At 37.6% G+C, this 24,428-nt stretch overlaps 2 protein-coding genes across 3 annotated transcripts; both read right to left on the minus strand.

The window, feature by feature from the left end:
- Nucleotides 1-299: 299 nt before the first annotated feature.
- On the minus strand, nt 300-4,306 carry Prdm13 (PR/SET domain 13). Its single transcript, XM_070656835.1, has 3 exons — nt 2,402-4,306; nt 1,912-2,205; nt 300-1,446 (listed from the first exon to the last, which is right to left on the minus strand). The coding sequence occupies exons 1-3, from the start codon at nt 2,648-2,650 to the stop codon at nt 454-456; spliced, it is 1,536 nt and encodes a 511-aa protein (XP_070512936.1). The 5' UTR covers nt 2,651-4,306; the 3' UTR covers nt 300-453.
- A 2,907-nt stretch (nt 4,307-7,213) lies between these two features.
- Rsph3 (Radial spoke head protein 3) lies at nt 7,214-13,423 on the minus strand. 2 transcript variants are annotated; one of them, XM_070656070.1, is made up of 10 exons: nt 12,289-13,423; nt 10,845-11,884; nt 9,703-9,784; nt 9,451-9,624; nt 9,240-9,368; nt 8,966-9,169; nt 8,653-8,815; nt 8,429-8,515; nt 8,096-8,320; nt 7,214-7,591 (listed from the first exon to the last, which is right to left on the minus strand). In XM_070656070.1, exons 2-9 carry the CDS (start codon nt 11,627-11,629, stop codon nt 8,133-8,135), a joined length of 1,812 nt encoding a protein of 603 aa, XP_070512171.1. In that variant the 5' UTR covers nt 11,630-11,884; nt 12,289-13,423; the 3' UTR covers nt 7,214-7,591; nt 8,096-8,132. The 2 variants fall into 2 exon arrangements, with proteins under 2 accessions (XP_070512171.1, XP_070512180.1); XM_070656079.1 differs by having other exon boundaries at nt 8,116-8,320; nt 10,845-13,423.
- Nucleotides 13,424-24,428: the final 11,005 nt, after the last annotated feature.

Genomic DNA, 24,428 nt, shown 5'->3' on the forward strand with positions numbered 1-24,428 from the left:
TTTATGTTAACAAACGTTTAACGACGCAAGAAAATAATATATTATAGAAAGAGTTCAGAATTAATGTAAATTTTTATTCTTAACAACAACAATCTTATAATAAGATACACTGGTTTTTGGCTATTCACATTTAAATAGAGAAATTTTTAACATGCACATAAAGCTATATCTATAAAGTGCTTTATAGTTTCAATTATGTTAGAAAAATACATTTATAAATATTTAGACATACTATAGAATATTATTTCTTGACTAGTTTCAAAATAATGTACTTGGGTTTTTAACATCACAATATTTTAAATTAATTTAGAGTTAGAGAAAAATTTCATTGTATACGATTATTGATTCTTCTCCAAATAATCTGTTTATCACAGACAGTGAGATTTTTCAGCATTGAGAGGTAGAGCTTAATCGCTCATTGAAGATTACAAGAAATTGTAAAATTCCATGATTTTAATTACCATCACTGAGTACGATATTTGAAACATTGGTGTCATTCTTTTCAGAGTGCCAGGAATTGATGTGTCTTTCTAGATCCCTTCTTCGGACTAGAACTTTGTCACATATGTTGCACTTATAACGACTGTCGTTTGTCGCGTGCAATCTCACATGTTTATTAAGATTACTGGGATCTCCAAATCTGTGCTGACAAAAATCACACTTCAGAGGCTTGTAGCCCGTATGCGTCCGGATGTGTATCCGCAATCCATACTTTCTTGAATATATCTTGTCACAAAATATACACCTATATCCAGCACCACATTTGCCCATATCGCTGGCAAGTGTTTCTACTTCTGCTGGATCTTTTTTTCTTGATTCCGCTTGTATGCTGGAATGTATTTCATACGGTATAAAACTGTGCCTGTAGACATCTTGACGCATTAGGGCTTCATATGGTCTCAATGCCAAATAACGATTTCTTTCTAAGTTCTCAATGGGTGATTCGTAGGTTGACGTGCTCGGCAAGATCTCTACCGACGAGGACTTTGTTGAAGAATATGGAGGTACTGGTGACGGCCCGTTTGAAGATACGGACGATAATTGATTTGACGAGCATGGTGAATCGTTTCTCACCGAACGGCTAGTGATGTCAGTTGTTGTTTGCACTGGATATGATGAAATGCCGATCGGTAATGTTATTGGCTTTGGAACGGACAAAGGTTTCAACTCAAATGTGAAGCTTCTTCCTGGATGACTTAAGGACAGATCCGTCGTCGAAAAATTAATAATCTTATTCGCCAAGAGCATCCAGATGTAACTGTTGTCCATTCGATTGCAATCCAACGCCAAATGCAACTTTAGAGGATTCGGATAGTCAAAGCAGCTGTTGCAATTGTGACATGTATAAACTTGACCTACAATAGAGATATTATACAATAGAGATGACGTATAATTCAGATATCGTTTATAAAGGTAAATTTTATATTTATCGAACATTATAAAACGCTATATTTCTTCTGTTTTGTATATATACGTTTTTATATCAATTATATATATAATTTTTTTTGTTTTTTTTTAGATTGAATCGTTGAGTGTTTCTTTCGAGAGTGTCGTCATGTTCAAATAAAAAATTTTAATCTATAATTAGTTTGCACGCGTTTTTAAAAGTATCGCAGTGTGCAAGAAAGAACGATATTGCCTGACGTTCTGAGAGGAGGAGCAGGCTTTGGAGAAGCATCGGGCTTCGGTGGAGCAACCCTGGAGTGAGTATTTTTTCTTATATTACATATTACATATATTTAATTGGGCGTCCCTTTAATTCAAATTTGTTTTGTTTTAGTATCGTCGCAGATACGTGCTTGCGAAACTCCACTATTGCGGTTCTGTGAGTCAATAGTATTTTTTACAGCTTTATGGGGAATCGTACTTTATATGTGGAATTCTTAAATTAATTAATTATTATTATAAAAATATATATTTGAAGAACTTTTCAAAATTCTTACCTTGAATGTTGCAATTTATTGGTGTTAAAAATGGAATGTTCAACATAGTCAAAATAGAATCTTCAAACCACATTAATAACGGTTCCCCTGTTGCTATGCTTTTTATTGCTTTCAATATGAGTCCACCATTGTTAATAGTGAGTAAAACATTGTAATTTTGGAAATCAGTCGCCAAGGTGATGAGTTTCAACCAACAGGGTGGGCTTATAGATTCATTGAGACAATGAAGACGACCGCCGATGTCAATTATTTCAATAACATTCTACAACATTAAAATTAATAAGTTTTAAAATAAAAATTAAATTATGTATTTTATATTCTAACGTGAGATAGGAATCGTTTTATTGCAAACGTTGAACGTGTGGAAGTATAATGTCATTAAAAAGAAAACTCATGATAGAAATTTTTTTTTTAATCAGATAACATGACATTTTTGTAAAAGTTTGTGTATTACGTACATGTTGAACGATTGATGTATTTCCTTCAGTTAACGTATTGACGTGGATTATTTCTGTCGTAGAGTTTTCTTGAAGAGGTCCAGCGGATCGAACGAGCGGTATGCTCACGAAGAAGTTGGGCCTTCCAATCATAGATAAATTTACTTGTGCTAAATATTTTTGTATTTGATATCTATAAGATAAGTTAGTTTTTTCTGGTTCTTCGTTTCTTCTTGTTATAGCTTCGTGCTTCGAGGTTACAGGATACATCACTTTTTATCACAATTCTTTTGAGAAATTTTAATATTTCTTTATACAAATTTTAGTTCTACTTTAAGATGTTTTTTTTTTAACTATATTGCCGAAGAACACATTAGAGAATATTATTGATACTTTTCTGATAACAGTAAAAGTATTCAATGTATCTTAAATTGCAGTTTTACATTTTGCAAAGTTTTATAGAACATTTGTACGTGTTATTGTCGCGAGTTTTCTTCAAGGGATATCTTGAACTGTCGCACGTCCGCATAGTCGCAAGTTAAGGTATCAACTAAGGTAGGGACTATTTCGCACATGCTTTAAATCTGTACTGGAGGTGGTGTCAGATTTGGTCATTGGTTTAGCTGCGTGTTCTCTCCCTTCAGTCTTTCTTCGTGTTGGTAGACACATACACAATTGTATTTAGGGCCGGTAGTAGATAGGTCCTTCGGTTGCTTGCGAATCATGTCGTTGGTGCAACCGCGTGGAATGGGAGGAGCTAACTGGTCATAGGTTCGCTTTTTGAGATTTTCTGCCTGTTGCAGCAGGTGCTATTTTCTCGTCACGTGGTTTTACGAATAACTTGTACATTATTAATAAAGCAGCAACATTTTACAACAGTTAAAAGATGAAAGAAATTTATAAATACGTATATAAAGTTTATTTATTAATAAAATTAATTAAAATATGTAGTTTGCATTATATTTAAATGTTGTTTAGGTGTAGTAATCAACCTATTAATAATCTTGTTATCTTTAATTTATTATCATAAGTACATTGCAAAATAAAGCGACGATTTAGATGAAGACGAGTGCATTTCGCGGATCGGTAGAATAGGATCGGGAACAAACCTTCAATACTCTCGCTAGGGCTATAAAAGCCTCATGTGAAAAGACATTGTTTGGCTCAGCTGCGGCCCACTACGCGTCTCCATATTACTAACGCGAGGGATCGACCGAAAGGTGCATCTGAATCAACGGTTGATTAGGAAATTAAGTGGCTTATTCTTCCCGGTGGTCCGAGCCACTGATCGCGTAGGCGCGATATCATTCTGATTTGTCTAATCGTCGATCTCAATTGCACCCGGTAGATTTCGGCGCTATCTTGCCAATGTGTCTCTTCTCTTTTTTTTTCTATGCACGTAATAGATTATCGCGTAATACGCTTTTCCCGGGACACGACGCGCTTATCGTTTTAACGACAAAATTAATCTTATGTGTCATGAATCGACTATGAATATCAATTTAAATGTTGATAGAAATAATAAGATAAGACTGCAATATTTTGCAAAGTCCTAAAATACATTTTCAAGAATGCTCGCTAGCCTGGTTCGGGACCAGAAGAGGGGCATGGTTCCTTTGGGCCGCGAATCTTTCATGAATGACGTGATTCATCCGCGTGTACGATGTCGGAGTAGGGAATGACACGAGTGTTCACAAGCCGCACCATCCCCTGCATCAATCCCACCCTGCACGCTGGAAACTCGAGCACGAGTGTTTCACCATTCTATCGCGCCCTAAAATGTATGCGGCAAGTGTTTCGGTCCCTTGCACGATTCGTGAGTAGAAAGTGAGAATAGGAAAGATTCGGGTGGGCTTACAAAGATTCTATTAAAGGTGTAAACATATAGGAAAATTTGATAACATTTTCTATCTATAATATTTAAAAATAAATTATCAAAAAGAAGCCGTTAAAAAGTAAATTATTTTTTATCTCACTAAAAAATTAGTGAAATAAATTATATACATTATTAGTAATATTCTATTTATTTCTTTGTAGTTTATCGACAAATTTCGTTTGTCGCTCGTACATTAAGCGAAGGGTCATTCCCTCCATGTGTCTCTCTCTAAAATCAGGGTGCAATTCAGACAACCGCGAAGCCAGCAAGCGAGCAAGTGTTCCGCCGTGACCAATGGGCCCCTTGCACGCATGTGTGCGCTTCCCAATGCGATATTAATATCGCGATTATCATCTACGTATTATCGCAGCACCCTTATGGGTGGGATGTTCAAAATAACCCTAAGCGGAAACACCCCTCCGCGATCTTGTATTCGCGTATACCACCAAGCTGTGCACCAAGCACCCGGTGTGACGGTGGCACGAGAAGGCGCAAGTGCATTTCGGATTTTCATAGGAGAACGCGAGAATACCATTCATTGTTTTTGGTACTACACCGCGTGATCGCCACTAACTTCTTTAAAAGTTTGCCTCTAACCGCGTATCCATCTATGCGTTTTAATTTCGCTTGTTTGAAAACCTTTTCGATGTCATCGATCGCCTGTGCTTTTATTAGTCGTTCTGTCATTCCGGTTTCTTGTTTTTCAATAGCATTGCACTCTAAAATCGGGTTACGGCTTAATGTATTTACGTGGTACATGCTTTTACCAGAACGATGCTCGACTTTGTAATCAAATTTTTTTTATAAGATCGCCCATCACGCAACGCGATATGTAGATAGCACGGTATAATTGCTTACTAAATATTGTGAACTTTTTGCATTATATCGTTATTATCGATAAATATATATTGCATTCACTTAAAATTGTATAGAAGCAGTACATGCGAGTCGTAATAATAAGAGATGCGCGGAGATTTTTGCTACGGGGACATGGAACCAATCTTATTGTTCTGTCCCTTTACTGAAATCCTGAGTTATGGTTGCTTTTGCGGGGAGTCATAAAGGTGATTCGTCTCGGTTCTGTATGTATCGAAAGTTAGACGCTGATTCGAAGTGGCTCATGTGTTGTTCATATTCGTTATAAATTAAATTAGTTTCAGGTAGTTTCAGGTTAAAGTAGTTTAGATATATAAATAATAGAAGAATAGAAGAATCGCTAATAATTGCCTTTGTAAATTTTGTTATTTAATTTTAATTATTTTGTTGAATTAGGATACTTTTTAATTAAGAGGCACAATATAGACACAGTATCTGTATGCTGCACAATGTCAATTTGTAGTTGAAACATTTCTTAGTGCTATCAAATGTAAATGCGATATGTTAGTATGCATAACGATCGACACAGTCGAATACAGCATTTTAATTGTAAACGACTGTGTCGACTTATGTATCATAGTTGAAAAGCACATGGTCATGTACTGTGCTACACAGTGTAGCCTGTGTACGTTTGTGGAAAGTACCTTTAATGTACTTAAAAAAAAACTTTTTGCAAATTTTTTTGCATCGCATTCCATGTCGGAGAAGTTAAAGTGCACTTCCGCTGTTCACGTGCCACATCGACATATTGCTCGCGTCCCGCAGAAACGAGTGGCATGTAACACGACACGTGACCACCATATACCCCACAGATATTCTCCATTCCGACCACGCACCCCGCGTTCGAGGCAGTATTTAACCATTAGGAACTGTTTACTTGATTTTAAGAGTCAATCCAATTCACATGATTGTCTACGGGTAAATATTAAAATATGATAGTGTTTCGTTTTCACTCAAGCTAACAGCTTCTAACTAAAGAGACATTTTTATAAAATATAAAGTAAGGTAATATAATACATTTTAAGGACTTATTGTAACATAAATACACACAAAAAAAAATTGTTTTCCGGATAAATGGAATTTTTTAAATCTTAAAGATCTTTTATCTTATACATGGTCTCAAAAAGAATTTCTTTAAATGTAGAATAACATTGTTTAAATAGTTTCCCCTTAATACAAAAAGAAAGAATAGCTCATAAAGATATATAAAAGAATATTTCATAAGATTAATGGGTCATATTGTTAAAAGAAGAATGTAAAATATTAATTTTAGAATATAACAGAGGAAAAATTACTTTGTACGAAAAATACTTTTTTTTTTTTCGGGTGTATAAATGTAAAATTTAATTAAGAAGAAAATAATATATATTTCGCTCGGCAAACTTTGTTGTAGCTCGGACGTTTGCAGTAGGTAAAATTTGCACGTGTCGTATTCGCAACGAGAAAAATCACGTAAAGATGCAGGTGACACGGGTCACATGATAAAATGATGTCGGGGGTTTTCGCGGCGTACCGGTCCTAGCGCATTGGACATCTTTTATCTCTTTTTGTTCAACGTGAAGCGACCCTTCCCCCTCCCCTCAAAAAACACGACTCACTTGGCACACAATTTTTGTGCGTATTATAATACACGGTACGAGAAAGGAGTCCCCTTGCTTAATTTAATCCAATACAATATGTCCCCTTGTCTCACCCCTCGTCCGCGGGGGCTCAGTTAAAGAGGGTGGGTGGCTTTTTAAAACTGTGCCGATCTCAATTCAGCGTGAAACCTCATCCCATTACGATCGGTCTAATCCTGATTGGAGCGTACAGGTTTTTTTACTTCGGTGGTATATCGGTGGCTTATGATATCGTGTCTAAGAGAGTGAATTTCAGGAATAATCTCTGTTCAATATTTGTCATCCGTTAGACGAACGCACATGCAAGTCCGTATGATTTTTTAAATTTTATATGCAGGACCTTAAGGTCCTCTTATTCCATCCTACTTTCTCTACTCTTTTTTCGCAGACGTATAGCCGCTAGGAACCCCTTGCGTCCGCGCGTCCGCTCCTCTCGCGAGCGGTATCTTTGCGGTATCTTAAATTAGAGAGGCCTCTTTCTTATCTCGGACAAGGCCACAAAATATTGCGCTTGCGCTCGGAAAGGAATCGTACAAATTTTTTACGAAAGAATTCGACTGTATTTAGATCAGTACACAGAGCATTAGGACACATCAGCTCGCGTTGACAGCTCGCACCGAAACCTTCATGTTGTTCACCAACATATTTCCTAATTACGAAGAGCGGTTTCCCATCGTCGCGCAAGATAATCGCGCGCGGGTCGTAAACTTTACGCCGAGCAGGGTCGCAACAATATTTAAACTTTGGAGCTTTTAAAATTACAAATTATGTCTTAGAATATAATCAGCTTCTTATTCTCATTCTTGAAAGCGTTGTGCATTGTTTCCATATTAATCTAAACTGTAAATAAAGTACTAGTTATGATATATATTACAAATAGTGATTAACATTACAATTAAGATCTCAGCAACGGAACAATATTGCATAGTTCAGAAAGATTGGTTGTGATAAATTGATGTTGGTAAAGCCTTATCTTTATCTCTTGCATCATTTCTGTGATTGCGGGAGCGATAATACCGCGTTGATTTCTAGAATCGATAATTAATTTCTGATGGGCCTTTCTCGTTCTCTCGGCGGTCACTGTTTGCGATAGGGATTGTGACCGCCGCGGTGACCTGTCAGAGGGTGCAGGCGAAGGAGATGGATTTGTTGCACAGCTGTGTATACCGCTTAATGTAGAAGGTACCGGGGTCGGATATTGCTTTTGTGCTGGTTAAGGTAAATCCCGTTATCCAAAAGTTAATTATGATTTACCACTTTTAAATTACAAGTTAATTATTAAATTGAATTAAATAAAATGTTGCTGAGATTTTAATTTCGTAAATTTGTTTGCTAATCTTATACTTTTTGCCAGAAATATATACAGGAATATCATATCGAACTATCCATCACGCTGAATTGCGTGATTATTTTCCATTGCGGGTGATTCGTAATTCGCGAAATTGTTATCAGTTCCATCTTCTTCCAAATTGTATACGTTTTCTGGTCTTCTATTTCTTGAATTATCGTAGTCATCACCAAGCTGTCTGTACGTCTGTGCGCGATTCTCCAAGATCTCTCTAATAATTTCTGTGGAATAATTATTATATAGCTCGATATATAGAATGCCTAGTTTTGTTATATAAATCTCTCTTTTGTGCTTGATTTTTAAATAACATTTGAAAAGGAATAACTCACCCATTAATAATTCTCTGCTTTCAATCACACTGCCCATTTCCTTTTTTACTTCTTTCATTAACCATGGCATAAAACCCTCTTCGACATCTGAAAATGTGTTTAATATGTTAGTATTTAAATAAATAACAAGCATCTGAATAAGAATAAAAACACAGGACGAATAGACAGTATTAAATTAGAGACGGTTATTATATTTGAATAAAATTACGTATCCGCAAGCTTACCAGCCTTAATTTCGTCCAGTAAATACCCAGACATTTTTAGATTCTCTAAAACTGCTGGTAAAAGTTCGGCGATATATCCTGTTAACAATACCGCAGCCGCAACACGCTCCTCTGTTTCCTGTTGAGCTTTCATCGTCTCTTCGTGTTGTTTCAGGCGTTGATCCTACAGAAAATAAGTTTGCTTTATTACTTTTTACGCGTTTTTAGTTTTTCTACTTATAATTTCTACTTATAACTTATATAAAGAAAATAGACAATGGGTTGAAAAAATAATATTAATTTATTAAAATATTAAAAAATTAAAATTTAGCACCTTTTCTTTTCTACGTTTTCTATGCTCTTCTGCTAGTCGTTGCTCCTCAGCTTTTTCAGTCATGCGTAATTCAAGAAATCTTCTTTGTTGCTCTTTAAGAGCAGCGATCTCCTCCTCTTCTAGAACCTCGATTAAGGCTTGCTCGATAGTTTTGCCTACCAAAACCTCCAAAATCGGCTGGACTTCAGTATCATAGTCGAAAAGCTGAAAAACGCAATTATTTCTCTTAATAATACATTTCTGTCTATTATAATAAATTATTAAGAGCATATACTTCTCCGGGTTCAATTTGAGTGTACGCGTCTTGACCAATTTTTCCCGGATGGTAGGTTGGCAATATCGGCTTTTCTAAATAGTAATCGGTTTGCGTGGCTACTTCGGATTCGTCTGGTTTCTCTGTCAACTTGATCACACATTGAAAAGTTTAACATACGTTTAGTTTTGGCTTATTAATCTATTAATGAGAGATATAAATTTCGATTTACCTCTTCGAGATAAATTTCAGTCTGCACAGGTTCGTGTTTTCTTCCAGGAACCGGAGGAGGTGAACCTGTTCTGGCAACGAGCGTTCTGCAAGCTTGCACTTGAGCACGTTTCCTTGCCAAATGTTTTCGTCTCGCTTCCGCTTGTCTCGCTGATATCGATTGTTCCCCATCGATCTAAATAAATACGATAATTACGGAAAAATACCTTTTGTTAAAAAAAAAAAAAAAAGAAAAAAATAGTAAAGTACTTACGAGAGTAGGAACGGAAGCGAAGGTACTCCCGCGAGCCACCCGACGGTCAAACATAATATTCCCGAATGGAACCGATTGATCGCTGTAAAATAATGTTTGATTTGTAGTAAAATTCCATTTTTAACAATAACATCGAACAAATGAAAAGAAAAACTCAGTTGAGCATGCTGAGAAATAATTATGAAGTCCGCTCTTGGCAAGCATCGGCAAATTAATAGAATTATTACAGAGTAGAATAGTTATGTATTTTCTTCCATTAAATTTATTTGCATAGCTGATTATTAAAAAAGAAGCACAATACCCCGTCCTCGCACTCGTTCAGCTACCTATCTTTTCATACTGGTCTTTTTTAAATCACCCAGCAATTCTAATTATATAAATTCATGACGTTTGAATGGAAGCCACGTGAAGTTTTAGAGTTAATATAATTTTTTGGAAGACATTGTTTTAATCACGACGACGGTCTAAAGAAAAACTCGAACGCGGTTACAGGCGCACGAGAATAAAACCGGGTCGACGAGGAGGGAAAAAAGCGGCGAAAAAGCAGCTGCTATCAACTAAAAGACCAGTGATAAGTGTGATGCCAGTTGTAAGATATTTTCGTTACCCGCGGAATCCCGGCAGCATATTCGTCATGCCCTCGATCGGTTCCAACTTTTTCGGTAAAGCTCGCGGCGTCTGCGGGAATCTGCTAGAAAAACAATTCCCGCTTTTCTTACATACCCTTTTCCTACTTTTTCGAGAAATGCCTTTTATTATTTTAACTTCACGCGCTTTAATTAAATGTATTATCTTTAATTAAATTTATGATCAGACTAGAACAACAAACCATGCGCGCTGCTTTTCAAATCCTAATCTAAAATAAATTGGTGGCAAGAATAGAAACAAATTTATTGTTGCCTCTTCTGCGATGCTGAAAAAAATTAATTTAAAATTGAAATTATTTTATTCTAAGGAATATGCAAGGAGAAAATCGATAGATATTTCTGCGAATAGAAGCGTTTTGATTTTTTGAAAATATGACTCTCTCTGTTTCTTTTTTTCTCTCTCTCTCTCTGTCACTCTAAATTTATTTCTAGAAATGATTATGAGAATTAAACGGTGCATAAGGTAACTGCCTCCGTAACCTCAACATGACTTACGCTGGATCGCTTCTCTTGAACCTTCTCGCTTGCTCGCTTAAGGTCGAGGCGGTAGCAATGGTAGTTGCGTTCATCATGCCGAGAGAAAAATCTACGGTAGCTTTTAGGGCGGCTGGGCATCTGGCATTGTGGCTACTGTGACGTACCTCCGGCCTTTTGGTAAGCGATACCAGCGATTTGAATCTATACCTCAGAGGGCATCCGTCCGCTATTTCTTCCTCGTTTTTGCTGGGCGCTATACCGAGCAAGGCCGCCACTTCCGGCGGCGGCATTAGAAATTCCCCCGTCTTCACGGTCGTGATAAACGGCTTCTTCTGCGGCGGGATCGATTTCTTAGGTGACCTGCGGCCTTGCTCGGTCTCAGTTTGCTCTTGAATCTTCTTCAGCTTTGCATTTAGTATCTCGTTGAAATCCTCCGTTGATAAAACGATGCTCGCTTTCGACGGTTTCTCTTCAGCAATCTCCAGATTGTCGTGGCTTCTACTCTGATGCCTTTTTTTCAAAGGATTGATTTGATTCGATTGTAAATTAGCCAGGACCAGATGTTCGTTGGACCTGCTAATGCGTCTGCGATTACAGAGGTCGTTTCTTATCGTGTTCTTCATGTTCTCCAAGTGAGTGAGCCGCGACGAATTCATCTCGTCGTCCTCGTTGGCATGCAAGAGAGGTAAACTCGAGTCCAAGCCATCTTTTTGTAAGATTGTAAAGGCCGGCGGGTCCTTCGGTTCATAATCAAAAGATCCCACATCCGTCGACGGCGCCAGAGTCGAAATACCGGCCGGCATCCTTTCGATTTCTTTAGACGTTCAATTTTGCGATGGACATGGCAAATCGATTGAGGGGGATTAAAATCGCGCTTTGTGTTCAATTTTTCAAGGACTTTCTTTTAAAAATTTAAAAATTATATTTTATTTATTATGCAATTTACATTGTACAAAGAAAGGCAATTTGTTTCTTGAAAATCTCAGCAGCTATTATCTTGAAATTCAATTTATTGATCGGTCATTGATTGTCCGTATTTACGAAGTGAGAACATGAGTCTGAAACGTAAATGTAGCGTTCGTAATTATTTCTTTAATTATTCACCGATGAAGTCACGAGAGGTTGAGCTATAAGCCAAATGATGTAATTCGAAGTATAAGCAGCAATTTGCAAGAGTTAATGATAGAAAGTCATGTAAAAAAAAAAAAAAAACTATAAGAAAATCAACGTATTAAAATTCGACGAACGATTTATTTAAAAAAAACTTTATATTTTTATTACTGTCAGATCATATTTCGGACGCGATATCGAACCTCCAGACGAGAAAATATTTTATAATTTATCTTTTGTACTATGAATAAACGCGAGTATTATCTTCAACGGTTATCAATGTGGGAATTAAAACTCTTCGAAATTATATTGACTTTAATCCCTCTCGCAATCAGTTCACGTTAATACATACTGGGCAAAACTGGCGCCAAACCGACGGTTTTGCTGCTGTGCGCGGAAGCTCGAGGAAAACGTGATCGTTCGCCGAGTGTAGCCACGGCATTACTGACTCGCGGGGGAGTTTAGAGAGACTGGACAATGTCCTTAGAATCGACCGATATAGACCACGCAGGCCAAGTTGCACATATATCTTCACCCCGCGGCCGACCACTCAATAACGCTGACCACTGCGAACGTTGCGCATGCTTAAGTCACACCGACTGGAATATTGTCGGGGGAATCTACCTGCCTGGGTAGGTAGCGAACCTGCCCGAGAACTTCCGACCCTACCAACACTTCAAGGTGAAACCCGCACTTCTAATCGCGGTGGCCTGTCGCGAAAACGCGACTTGTCACTCATATTCTAGGTATAGAAGAGCAATTTTTTCTCACCTCGTTCCGCTTTTAAGGGAACACACGTATGAATTCCTTTTCGCCGTACCTAAAAGAAATTGCAGTCGCTCGGGGTAACCTTGGCGTCGAGGTTTCTTATTCCTCAAAACACCATCGAAGATATATGACCAGCCGCTCCGCTTTGCAACGGTAGTTATTTACTAATGCAGGTGTGTACGTGCTCGCGCGATAGAACGTAGGTGAAAAATGAATTATGAGATGAGTAAGGCATTTTGTTGCCGCATGACTTATGCAAATAGTGCACATGGAAATTCAGATTCAGAATACAATTAGACGTAATATAAGTATGAATCATATGTAATTATTTTGCAATAATACTTCACGGCAAATTTATATTTTGTCGCATATTTTATTTGCTTCAATGCCTCTTTAAGAAATTCAACCAGAAACTCCATTTCATATATAATTATATGTATCGCGATCACACGTTTATAATGGTATCGTGCCGCTCGAAAGTACATTATATCCGACGTATATAGCGCTTATTAATCTAACTATAAAATCTATTCTCAGCAAACAAAGTTGCAGGCTAAAGCAGCTTATGTCCCTTTAACATAATTCTGTAAAAATTATTTGCATAAATTCCACTTGAATGAGAGAGACATAACTTTTGTACAATCACAGATTTTATCTTAAAATATCGAAGTAAAATATAAAAGGTGCTTTTCAGTCAAAAGATACGGTGTCGACACAGTGTTCTGCGCAAATAAATCGGAGTAAATAATTTTTTTTGAGAAATTTTTTTATAATTGAAACTACATTAATTCTTTTTTTTTTTTTTTTTTTTTTTTTTAAGCAGCAGTCGCCTATGTACATTGATCGAAAGCACTCATTATAATCGTAACATAATGTAGATTTGCGATATGTTAATCTTGACAAAGTTTTGACTCGAGAAAGTATTGATTTGAGTAAAATCTAAAAATATCAATGTCATTTAACAAGTAAAAATTTATGTTGAAGTTTGTAAAGGGTGTAGCAATAGAAGTTTTTTTTTCTCGTCCTTGCGAGCGCATAATTGGTTGATTGGTTACCTTATAGCCGAATAACGTTGGAAATAGTAACTGGCTGTTTACGATCGTCGATAGTGGCTTGCAAAATTCGCATTATCGCCTCATAAATTTTTTAAGAAGTCTGTCGATCGGAATTGACTGTGCGAGTGAAAAATTGATTTAATAATCTCTCCGTTTATTTTATAATTCCGCGAGAGAGAGCCTCGTGTCGTCGACCCCCTTCTCGAGACAACGAGTTTCATGTCTTAATTATTTTATAAAGAATTGACATTCTCTTGATTCAGGAAGGTTTCATGTAAGAAATTATTATTATTAATTCATGATCGAATGTCTGCATATAATGTAAAGCATACGTTTCTTTATTCTGATCAATATGACTTCCTGGATATTTTATTTCGTAACACGCTAATGGCTTTATGCTAAATATAGTATGTAACAAACAGACAGAAAAATAGTTTTTAAGGTAATATTATTCCGGTGTTAATAAAAAAAAAAATAAAAAAAAAATTAAACGGTAACATGTACTGTACGCGACGGAAAAGGAAAAAAAAATAGAGAAAATACTAATTCCGATCGATTTAATTGTTTATCATCTGATCGTACATTACTCTAAGTTATCGACGCGGCTTTTTTTCCCTCGACCCTAATTTTCTTTCTGTAGTTCGGCCATTCTGACACCGCATTCATCCTCGAATACGTCCCTTCGTTATCCCGCTACTTCGAGTTCGATGGCTCCCGTGGTCATACTCGCAGCAGCTCGTTTTTTCGCCCTCATCGCGTGTTCGCGTGCCTCCGAATCATACGCCGCGATATTTTCCCGGGTCGAGCTCCTCCCCGCTTGACCACCCTAGAAACGCCAACTCTCGGTCGCGACAATTGCTGCTGCCTTTCCGTGTACTCTTTTCCCTTGTCCGAACAGCTCGATAAATCGCCTCATCGCGCTTTCGCGTGCCCTTAACATTCTTAAATCGCTCACGTCGCGATATTTTCCGACTTTTTACAAGCCGCTTCGTCCAACGCTCGCTTTTCCGGCTTCTCGTCTTCTTCAGGGCTGAAATCAACCCTCGCGAGCGCACCTTCCCTTGGCAGCCCTAACTGTAATACCGGGGACACATCCGGGTGTCCCTCACCCATGAAAGCGCACGATCGAATCCCTTTAGTCGACACGAGGTCATTCGCTTTGTCGTCTATAAGCATTGTAATCTATAGATTAAATAGCCGCTGCATTATCTATGCACTGTGCTTTTCCATTGACGTTTTTTCTTTCTACTTTAAAGATTAATTTTAATTTTTTTTTTGAAACATTCGCTGATAGGTACTCAGGCTTGGTTCGCTTCGTGCCAAACGAGAGTAAACGTCAGATGTTAAAAAGAAGGTTTTGAGGTTTCGTTCAATTTGCGATTAAAATCTTTTAAAAATCAGTACGCGCATGGTTTGTTTTAATAAAATAATAAAATTTTAGAAAGATATTTTTGCTGTATTAATATTTAGAAAATATTAAGAAATATAAAGAAAATATTTAAAAAAATAATCAACGTGCAAGAAGCAAAATAAAATTTTAAGTCTCGATATGTGTGTGTGTGTGCACCTTTATAAAGCTGAAAGTTCACACTTCGCGTATACTTAGCACAGCGTTAAATATGCAGGTAGAGCGTGCTTTACGTAGAGAAGCAAACATAATCGGTATGTTTCGTATCATGCGCTTATGACATTTGGAATCATTAATTCAAAGTATGATTAGGGCGTACCATTTGCACAAGATCGTTACAGATATAATAGTTTACAAGCATATTGCACACTTGTTGCATCGACAATATGAAAATTTGATCTACAACTCTGAATATAAAAGATTTTCCCTTCATTAACCACGTAAAATGACCTACACAATTTTTAATGCTTGTTTAAACGACTCGTATACGTCTTTTTAATTTTTTTTTTTTTTAATAAATTAATTTATCTGAGAAACTTTTATATAAAATATGCCGATGTTTGCCAAGTATTTTTTTAACTCGAAACTTCGCACGTCACGTTATGTCATTACGGCGTTAATTATTTAATCTGTTATCGAAAGTGGCTGTACTTACATAGGCGGATTTCTGTATTTCTTTTGAATATGCAATATCGCCCTTGGACTTTTCACAAAGGCGTAACTTTCCCTTCTCTCGTGCGCGTCGAAGGGTATGTTGTAAGACTGCAATCCCCGATTGCACATCCGGCACTGTTCCGTCGTTCTCGTAATCATTGTTGATGCTTTTCGTTCAATTTAATTACGCAAAAATTTTACTTTCGAAATTGTGATATTTTATTATGCCTAGCCTCACCGTAAAAAGGTATATCTCGAGGTGGTTCTTGTTCGTTACTGAACTCTTTGTGTCCGTCGTTATAGAAACGGATCAACTCTGAAATTCCCTTTATTGACTTGCTGCTTTCGTATCCAAGATACGTAATTTGCATTTCACGATTCTCAATTATCGTATTAGCGAATTTGAATTTTAATTAGCATATTAAAGAATAAAGGACGTTACTTTTATAAATTTAATAAATGTATTCAAGTAGAAATTTTAGACGTGTTACAATATTAAAAAAAAAAAATAATTTAATTATAATCGCCGATTTGAAACTTTCATTCACGGCGGCGAAGATTGTAATACTTCTCACTTGACGGTGAAATGCGCGTGCTAAATTTACGGGTATTAATTCGAATAATTTGTTTAATTGTTGATGTCTCTCGTTTGGTTTCACTGCGCCTATGGATGGCTCGTCGGAGCTCGCGTCCGTGAATAAGAAACGCCGGTGTGCATCCGGTTGCCTCGTCGTCGACGGTATTAAATGTGAATCGAATTTCTGGAAGAAAACTCAATCGCTGGTCGACGTGCGGTCTTAATTTTCCAAAAAAATTCCTGAACGTCTCGAAAGCAACGAAAATCTCACGGGGATAGGTCCCGGAAGATTCATCTCGTGGGCTGGCTGTAAATAATTAAAGAGGTCCGACAAAACAAATATATCGTTTCGCGCAGTGTGATAGATGATGTTGCTTATTCAGCGTCCTGCGTGAAGAGGAAGACGAGATTGGGAGGAGACGAAGTCGGCAGTGAGGATACGCGGAGGAAAAGAAGGAGGAGAAGGAGAATCGAAACTCGGTGAGTTTTTAGGGGCCTTACATGGACCCACGAGAAGGTTCAAGGGCGTGCTGGATGTGGATGTTGCCGAGGCAAAGAAGGCGAGGCAATTAGGAAGCACAGCAGGGTGCCAAAATCTCTGCCCTCTTCGTTCTCCTCACCCACATCGAACCACCACCTACACCCTCTTACCCAGAGTTTTTTTTTTTTTCTACGTCTTCGACAAGCTGCGCCTCCTCGACAAGCTCGTCTTTGCCGTTCATATAAATGTCATTAAAATATTTTTGACACTGTTATTTGGTGGTGGGAACAAAACCGGACTTTTGTCTTCAATTTCTAAACCATTCATCATAAAGCATAAAGTACTTTAATGATATTTGTAATGGTACAAGAGACCACCCGCTTTGTTCTCTCAATCTTTACTTAACCTCATACTTTTGTAAGAAACTTTTTTATTTATTATACATATATTTATGTTAGGATAAAAAGCATGTTTTCCCTTTAATATCCAATTATTATATTTTTATTAATTTTAGCTAAAAAATTATAAGGACTTATTCACATGCTTTATAGTTATACCTTTTTTTAAAACGTTGTTTTTGTAGTTTCTTTGATTCTTTGTGTATACTAAAACATTATTTAAATAATTTTTTTATTTAGTTAACATTAAGAGAACTGAAATCATTTTAAGACTCAATGCGCTACTGTCGGCAGTAAGCGCAAATTGATATCTAACCAGGATAAGGTAGAAAAATGTCTGTTCACACCCGATATAAAAGCATCGATCTGTTCTTACCCAGTATAGGTATTCTTATCGACTTGATATACTTATCTGTAGACAGAAATTGATCTTTCGTAAGAAAACTAAATTTATTTTAATAAAATAAAAAAAAAAAAATAGTTACGTTACTCTTATGATCATACAGCAGCTCGATTTTTCGCTTTCATCGCGTGTTCACGTACCTTCGAATCGCACGCCGTGACATTTTTCCGGCTCAAGTTCCTCGCCTGACCACCCTAGGAACGCCAACAACCCGGTCGTTTTCGGTCTCCGTGGCGTCTCTAAGATCCAGGAGCACCGATACTCCTCGTTCGTCTCCATCGGTTTCTATTAGCCCTTCTCTTTGGTCCACGAACACTGATTTTTACTTTTCGTTCCGTTGCGTTCAAATCCTTGACGAGCCCTCAAATGTAAGACCGCGGACACATTCGGATATCCCTCGTTCATGAAAGAGCATGTTTGAATTCTCCCAGTCGGCAAGAGATTCTTCATTTCACTTCTGAAACTGTAAGCGACGGAAAAATTAGAAAAGATAGACGGTTTTAGTACACCTAGTTGTCGACACTAATTTCGATCGCTTCTATTATTTATGATCTGATTGTAAACTACTCTAAGTTATCGACGCGGCTCTTTTTTCCTCGACTCAAATTTTCTTTCTACACTGAGAAAAAAATTATTTAATTAAAAAAAAAATTTAGTTGAATACGTTCAAACAACAAATGTTTATTTAAAGTAAGCAAAAATATATTTAAATGAGTAAAATATGTACATTGTCTATTTCAATATATTTTATTAATTCAAATATTTTTATGCTTACTTTAAATAAATATTCGTTTGAATGTATTTATCTAAATATTTTTTTAGATTAAATAATTTTTTTTTTCTCTCAGTGTACACTTCTAAAATTATTTAAAAAATTAAATAAAAACTTTTACCTTATTTTTTACATTACATTACTTTATTTATCGATAGTTAGCATTTTTATAATTCTAATTATTTTATTAAACGACACGTTCGAAAGCTATGGCAATTGATTAAGCGATACTGTCAGGCACGATGTTATTTTTAAAGTATGCGTAACTTAATACGTGCAATGTACATTATAAATACGTCGATTATAAAAGATTAAGATTCCACGAGAAAGACTTTGCACATATGAGCGAATGATGGGTGTGATTATCTCCGTGGAATGTCAGTGTCGGGATTCCTGATGAAATTCGATCTCGGTATTGGAACCACCAGATAATGACTAGGAAGTCTGGAGGCGTGGTAATGAGGGTTGGCCCGGGGCCTCTGAGAGGCCTAAGAGAAGTGCATCGCAGCACGGAGCGCGTTCATATAGTCCCCTTTTTCGTATCTCTCCTCTTTCTCTATTTTCTGTTCGTGTTCTCTCCACCTCGTGGGCCCGTGCGTTCGAGGGCCCCGTCGGTTTTCTAGCTGGTCTAGCTGGGTGATAAATTACGGTTGAGATATCGGCACCTCCTCCTGTCCATTCGTCAGGGGTACGTAACGTTGCTCCGTTTAAAAGACAACTACACCACCCCTTTCCCCGAAGCAGCCCGAAGCACGTTTGCCATCCTTTAGGTCTCTCATTCTTCTTCTTAACCCACTTCGTCTTCTTTGGCAGTCTCATCTCGCCGGGACTGACTCGAGATAAGACATCAATCTTGCGCCTTGCGAATTAGCCCCGACCGCGATTATCACGTTCGGTGCCATCCGTAGACAGAACCATAATCGATTTACTCGAATACCTTTTACGATGTATATTATAAAAGCATGCAAATGAAAATAATGTTAAAATTAAGTACTTAGATTTTTCTTTTTTTTTTTTCTTTTGTTTTATCGATAATTGTTCACGAAAATATTTGGAATATTTAAAATATCGAGCGAGAAAACTTTATCTTCACTTCTATCATATCGTCTGACTTGAATATACCACCTTTTGCATCACCATAGAGTCAAAATATTTTCAGATCTTAGCTTCAGTTAACGAGGGGTTCCGACACCGACACCCCGACGAATCGGGCTATTCTCGTATTTGTGTCGGCACGTGCAATATTTTCACGCGACACGAAAACGAGCTTGTTTGTTTTACCGCGGCGTAGGTAAAGAAACCGTGCAGGTAATAGGCGAGACGGAAGTGTGCGCTACTCATGGCACAACCCTCGTCTTTGCCACGGTGTGTGTCGCTATTCGTGCGATCTCGTTTACATGAGTTCCATGAGGCTGTTCTACGAGCCTGTCCTCCACTTTTGTCTTGCTCTCTCGCCTTCTCGCCCTCTCCCCCTTCGCTTTCTTCTTTCTCGTTTATTCTTTCTCCTGGCCGCGCGGCCCTTCGAGGGCAAGCCGTTGCATTCCTCGAAAGCGGTAGGTCGCGCACACGAATCTACCTTGAATTTGGAACAAGGACAACCTAATGCTGTGAACAATGTTAACTGATGAGCTGGGAGCTGAGAATCCGTTGTAAGGACAATGCCGGGGCAAGGGAAACGATGGGGAGGAAAAAACAATGGGCGCCCATTAGCATCTACCTGAATCTTTGGGGACTCTATCGTTGCTGTTTTTCTAATTCGTTCTTTTTCTCCTTATTTTTATATTTCGGCCCTTTACTGTCGAAGGACTAAACTGTTATAAGGAGGAGTTTTTTTAACGTAGACATTCGTGCAATCGTATATTCAAGCGTATTTTTAAAAGTTTTTCTTATCAATTAATCGATTCTATGTATGCGCTGTTTTTGCCAAAACGTATGTTTAGTAAACGGCTCTTTCTTTGAATATTTATTTCGAGCTATTTGCATAAGACGAAAACTCGTATTCTTTGTTTACATAGTTTTTCAGAACTGTTAAAAAAAAAAAAAAAAAGAAAACCCGAAAAATCGAGAGGAAAAATTAAATTGTTTTGAACAAATTTTATCGGATACTTATAATGAGTAACAGATATGCTTTTTTATTGTGGTTTAACATTTAATTAGTAGCTTAATTACGGTTAATTATTAGTTTACATTCGATTACGGTTTTACAATGCTAATAGCTTCGTAAATGCACAATTATTTTCCTTCATACTCATTTGAAAAAGTAATTCTGTCATAAAATAAACATTAAATGAACAAAATAGTTAGTTGCTATATTTTTTTCTCAGTCTTAAAAGGTATCCAATAATACTGATAAAATATCGTTTAATTATAATAATATATCAATTTTCACAAATTATTATGTACGTATTAATCAAAAATAAGCCTGCCATCAGGAACTAGACATATGCATAATGAACTGGCTCAGGCGCAGTCGGGCGATGAAAAATGTTTAAGTTTTTTTCTTTTTTTTTTTCTTTTCACTTTTCGAGAATTATCAATTTTTCGCTAAGCGCACGTACATCGTACGTCAGTCACGGCTTTATCTAACGACCGTTATCTGTTGGACATTATCTACCCAGTCTATTTCAGTATAACGCGACCCTGCATAGTTACAAGAGTCTTGAGTCTTCCGCTTCTTTTCGCCTTCAATACAAAATATTTTCTTTTTCTTTCGTTTATAATATTGAACGGGAAATACAAATGTCTCAAAAGCGAGACGGCATTCTTTGTTCGCTATCTTTTTCGATGCGTTTAAAAATACACAGAGCCGCGATAATTTTCCATAAAACTACACCTATATGTATATATATATTACCAAAATATTTTTTAATGAAATGCTTCCGGACGACTGGCTCTTGAAAGTTAATAATAATTATTTTTACCTTTGGCGGCATTATCTGGTGCATTAATTTTATTTTAAAAGTAGCGGTTGTTTTTTTTTATTTTTTTTTAATATTGCTCTTTTACGGTTACTCACTTAGTTTCGCTCGTGGATTTTCTTTCTTCGTTTACCCACGTCCTCTGTTGCGATTTCTCACGATCCCACCGTGATCGACCTGACCCATGAAGGAGATTAGATAGCTCTGTCGACTCCGAATTCTGCAGGGTAACGGACAATCCACTTTGTCATTGCATCAATTTCACCTTCGGCGCATCATCGGTTTTCCACGATTCTGTATCGTATCGATGTTGTAATTTAAGTGCTCGGCAGTAGGAAACGTGCTCGTTTGAAAGCACGTTTGAATAATCTTGTCACAACGCATTCGGCTGCCCATGTCGTTCTTCCCTGCAATTATACATTAAATAAAAGATAAATAAATCTCCGCTTTGTTTTTAAAGCGAAATTCGAAAGAAGAGATAGCTGAATTGTTAATTATTAATTAAAAGTTTGTTGTCTGCCCGTTCGTCAGACTAACCAGACGGACAACATAATTTCCCGCAAAATTAGATCTAATAACGGAGATTATTTTGATCCGCACTGCAGTCGCTATAGTTAGTTACTAAACGTATCTTAAATGGGCTGGATCCGCTAATGGGACGAAGAAAGCGTTTATCACGGACCTTATCACATCTTTGACGGGTGCGCCTGTCGTCTCTGTGGTAGGTGCGATTTCCGACGCACCTGTACGATCGTTTTTCTCTCTGCGGGGTGCAACAACGTAGGTTGAACTTTTCCGGCTTTACGCATCACGCCGTGACGCTGCTTTATCCGTGAAGGAAAGCACTGGGATAACCTGTCGTGGCCCGGCGGTGCTGATATGCGACGTCGCACCCTCGGAGCGCTAAGACTGTCAGACAGGTATCGCCGTGAAGCGTGTTATTAAAATTAATCGAGTCTCGCTGCCCTCTGACAGATCATTAAAATATTAAACGTTCGCGAACTGCGCTTAAACGTAACGCATTCATGCATATCGAGCGTTATTTACTTTCGCGACTATTGATACTCGGGTGTCACTTTTCACGTTTAATTAATCGTTTAAGAATTTATTACGCCGCCTGTTCTTTTATTTAAGCCGCGTGTTTAAAATAATTTTGCCTGCATTAAGTATTAGCAAAGTCAGACGCCGCTATTTTAAGTATATCATTTATTTTTTGAAGGCTGTTGAATACACGTGTAAAATTTCTCAATCGCTATTCCGTATCAAGTACGTTAAGGTAATCTCGATAATGACAGGTGTTTTTGTTTCTATCGCGGAAATTAACTATACGTTAAGTATTAATAAATTATGAAAGTTACATCAAATTAATAATCTAGATTGATTTTAGATGTGTCTTGGTAAATAAAAATATATTTTCTACAATTAGCAGCAATGTAATTATTTAAAAAATAAGTTTAACGTTTTGTCGGTTACTAAACAACCTTTATTTGCCTAATAAATGATTATTTGAAACGCTGCATGCGATAGTGTTTTTGGTCATTCATATGATCTATGTTTTATTCACGTGTGTGTTTCGCGCGGCAGTTACAGTTTTAATTCACGTGTCGGCTAATAAATTTCGACAACGTAAAGTCGCCGATGACTCGAGTACGCGTTTATTCCTGCGTGATCACCGAAGGGTGATTTCTTTAGTAACTCGCGATGGGTGACTGGATGCTGGGTCGCCCACGAGGAAGTAATGGCTCGGTAATATGACAGGGGGGGAGAAACACGCGTCGACCGGAAACGATTCAATCTAGGAACGGGGTCTTCTTTCCTTTCACTGTTACTGTTAATTTATCGTTCGATAAATGACGCAGCTTATACTGTGATGAATAGGAGTAGTTGGTTCGCCTAGGGATATACTATATATTGCTATTTTGTAAATGCATTTATGTATTTCGCGTGATTACGATCTGTCGCTATTCGCCTCCGTGTTTTACCGCGATTCTGCGGAACGTACATTTCATAAGCAAGACCTTTGAGACATCAGTTGAAGACGGTCAATACATAAAAAAAAAAAAAATTAAACATAAATACCATTTTATTCATGAACAACTAAAAGAATTTTTTCTCTTTTCTTAAAATATATAAAAAATTGATTATGCTTTTTCTCTGCTTGTCATCTATCTCTCTCTCTCCACGTAGTTAGGATTTTATTTTCCTTGATTCTGCGACGCATGACCGCGTTTGCAAGCTACGTTGAGAATCCACAGCGTAGATCGTTCAAGATTCACGAGGATTCATTTTATGACGCAGGCTCTCTGGTCGACACGAATTTGCATTGCGTATCGCGACGCGGTAGGAGAGAGAACCGATCGATTTAGGTGATCGATCTCGAGGAAAATTCAAAGTACCATTCCGTGCGCGAGTCATACGAGTGGTCACTGCGATAAAGATCACCCCGATGTCATTTGCAACGCAAGTCCCCTGTACAAGCACTTCGAAAACATCGAGCACGGCGGAGAGAAAAAAAAAAAAAAAAAAGAACTTCGAGAGGATTAGCTGCGGATATAAGAAAAGATGTTTAAAATTAATGTTGTAGCGAGATTAACAGATAAGATAGTGTAAGGAACGAGCGATTTGTAAGGGACTCTTGTCTGTTTCACGAGAAGTTTGCGACCTCGGCAGGTTCGGGAGCAAGTGCTCCGGTTCGGTTGCTCCTCTTTCCTTCTTCGGCTTATCGATCACCTGATCGGCAGATGATCGGTGATTTTCTACTTGCGTATCCTTTGCTAGCGGTCACGTCGGAGCAGCCGGCTGACGCGTCTTATCTTAATTCTGTACTTTATTTCTTACAATAGAATTTAAGGAGGGATGCATCGGTGTCGCAACTGACCGTAACTGTTCATGGCACGTACGACCGTCGTGATCATGGCGAAAATCCATTTTTCACCGAGATCGCGTTAGGATACGGCGCGCATTTTACCTGACTTTGACAGAGAGCGGACGAGAGACAAAACCGGGCAGGTTGAAACGCGAACGTGCCGTTCTCGCTTTCCGGTATCGGGAGTCGTCG

This window comes from Cardiocondyla obscurior, linkage group LG01 (genome assembly GCF_019399895.1).
Source record: "Cardiocondyla obscurior isolate alpha-2009 linkage group LG01, Cobs3.1, whole genome shotgun sequence".
NCBI lineage: Eukaryota > Metazoa > Arthropoda > Insecta > Hymenoptera > Formicidae > Cardiocondyla > Cardiocondyla obscurior.

What these genes read in the sequence shown, in the direction of transcription:
- Prdm13 (XM_070656835.1), bottom strand. Translation starts at nt 2,650, where the DNA reads ATGTATCCTGTAACCTCGAAGCACGAAGCTATAACAAGAAGAAACGAA. An exon ending in ATACATCAATCGTTCAACAT is followed by an intron (nt 2,206 to 2,401) that starts GTACGTAATACA and finishes TTAATGTTGTAG; the next exon opens with AATGTTATTGAAATAATTGA. An exon ending in AAAAGTTCTTCAAATATATA is followed by an intron (nt 1,447 to 1,911) that starts TTTTTATAATAA and finishes GAAGAAATATAG; the next exon opens with CGTTTTATAATGTTCGATAA.
- Rsph3 (XM_070656070.1), bottom strand. Translation starts at nt 11,629, where the DNA reads ATGCCGGCCGGTATTTCGACTCTGGCGCCGTCGACGGATGTGGGATCT. An exon ending in GAAAACGTAGAAAAGAAAAG is followed by an intron (nt 8,816 to 8,965) that starts GTGCTAAATTTT and finishes TATTTTCTGTAG; the next exon opens with GATCAACGCCTGAAACAACA. An exon ending in ACTGGACGAAATTAAGGCTG is followed by an intron (nt 8,516 to 8,652) that starts GTAAGCTTGCGG and finishes ACACATTTTCAG; the next exon opens with ATGTCGAAGAGGGTTTTATG.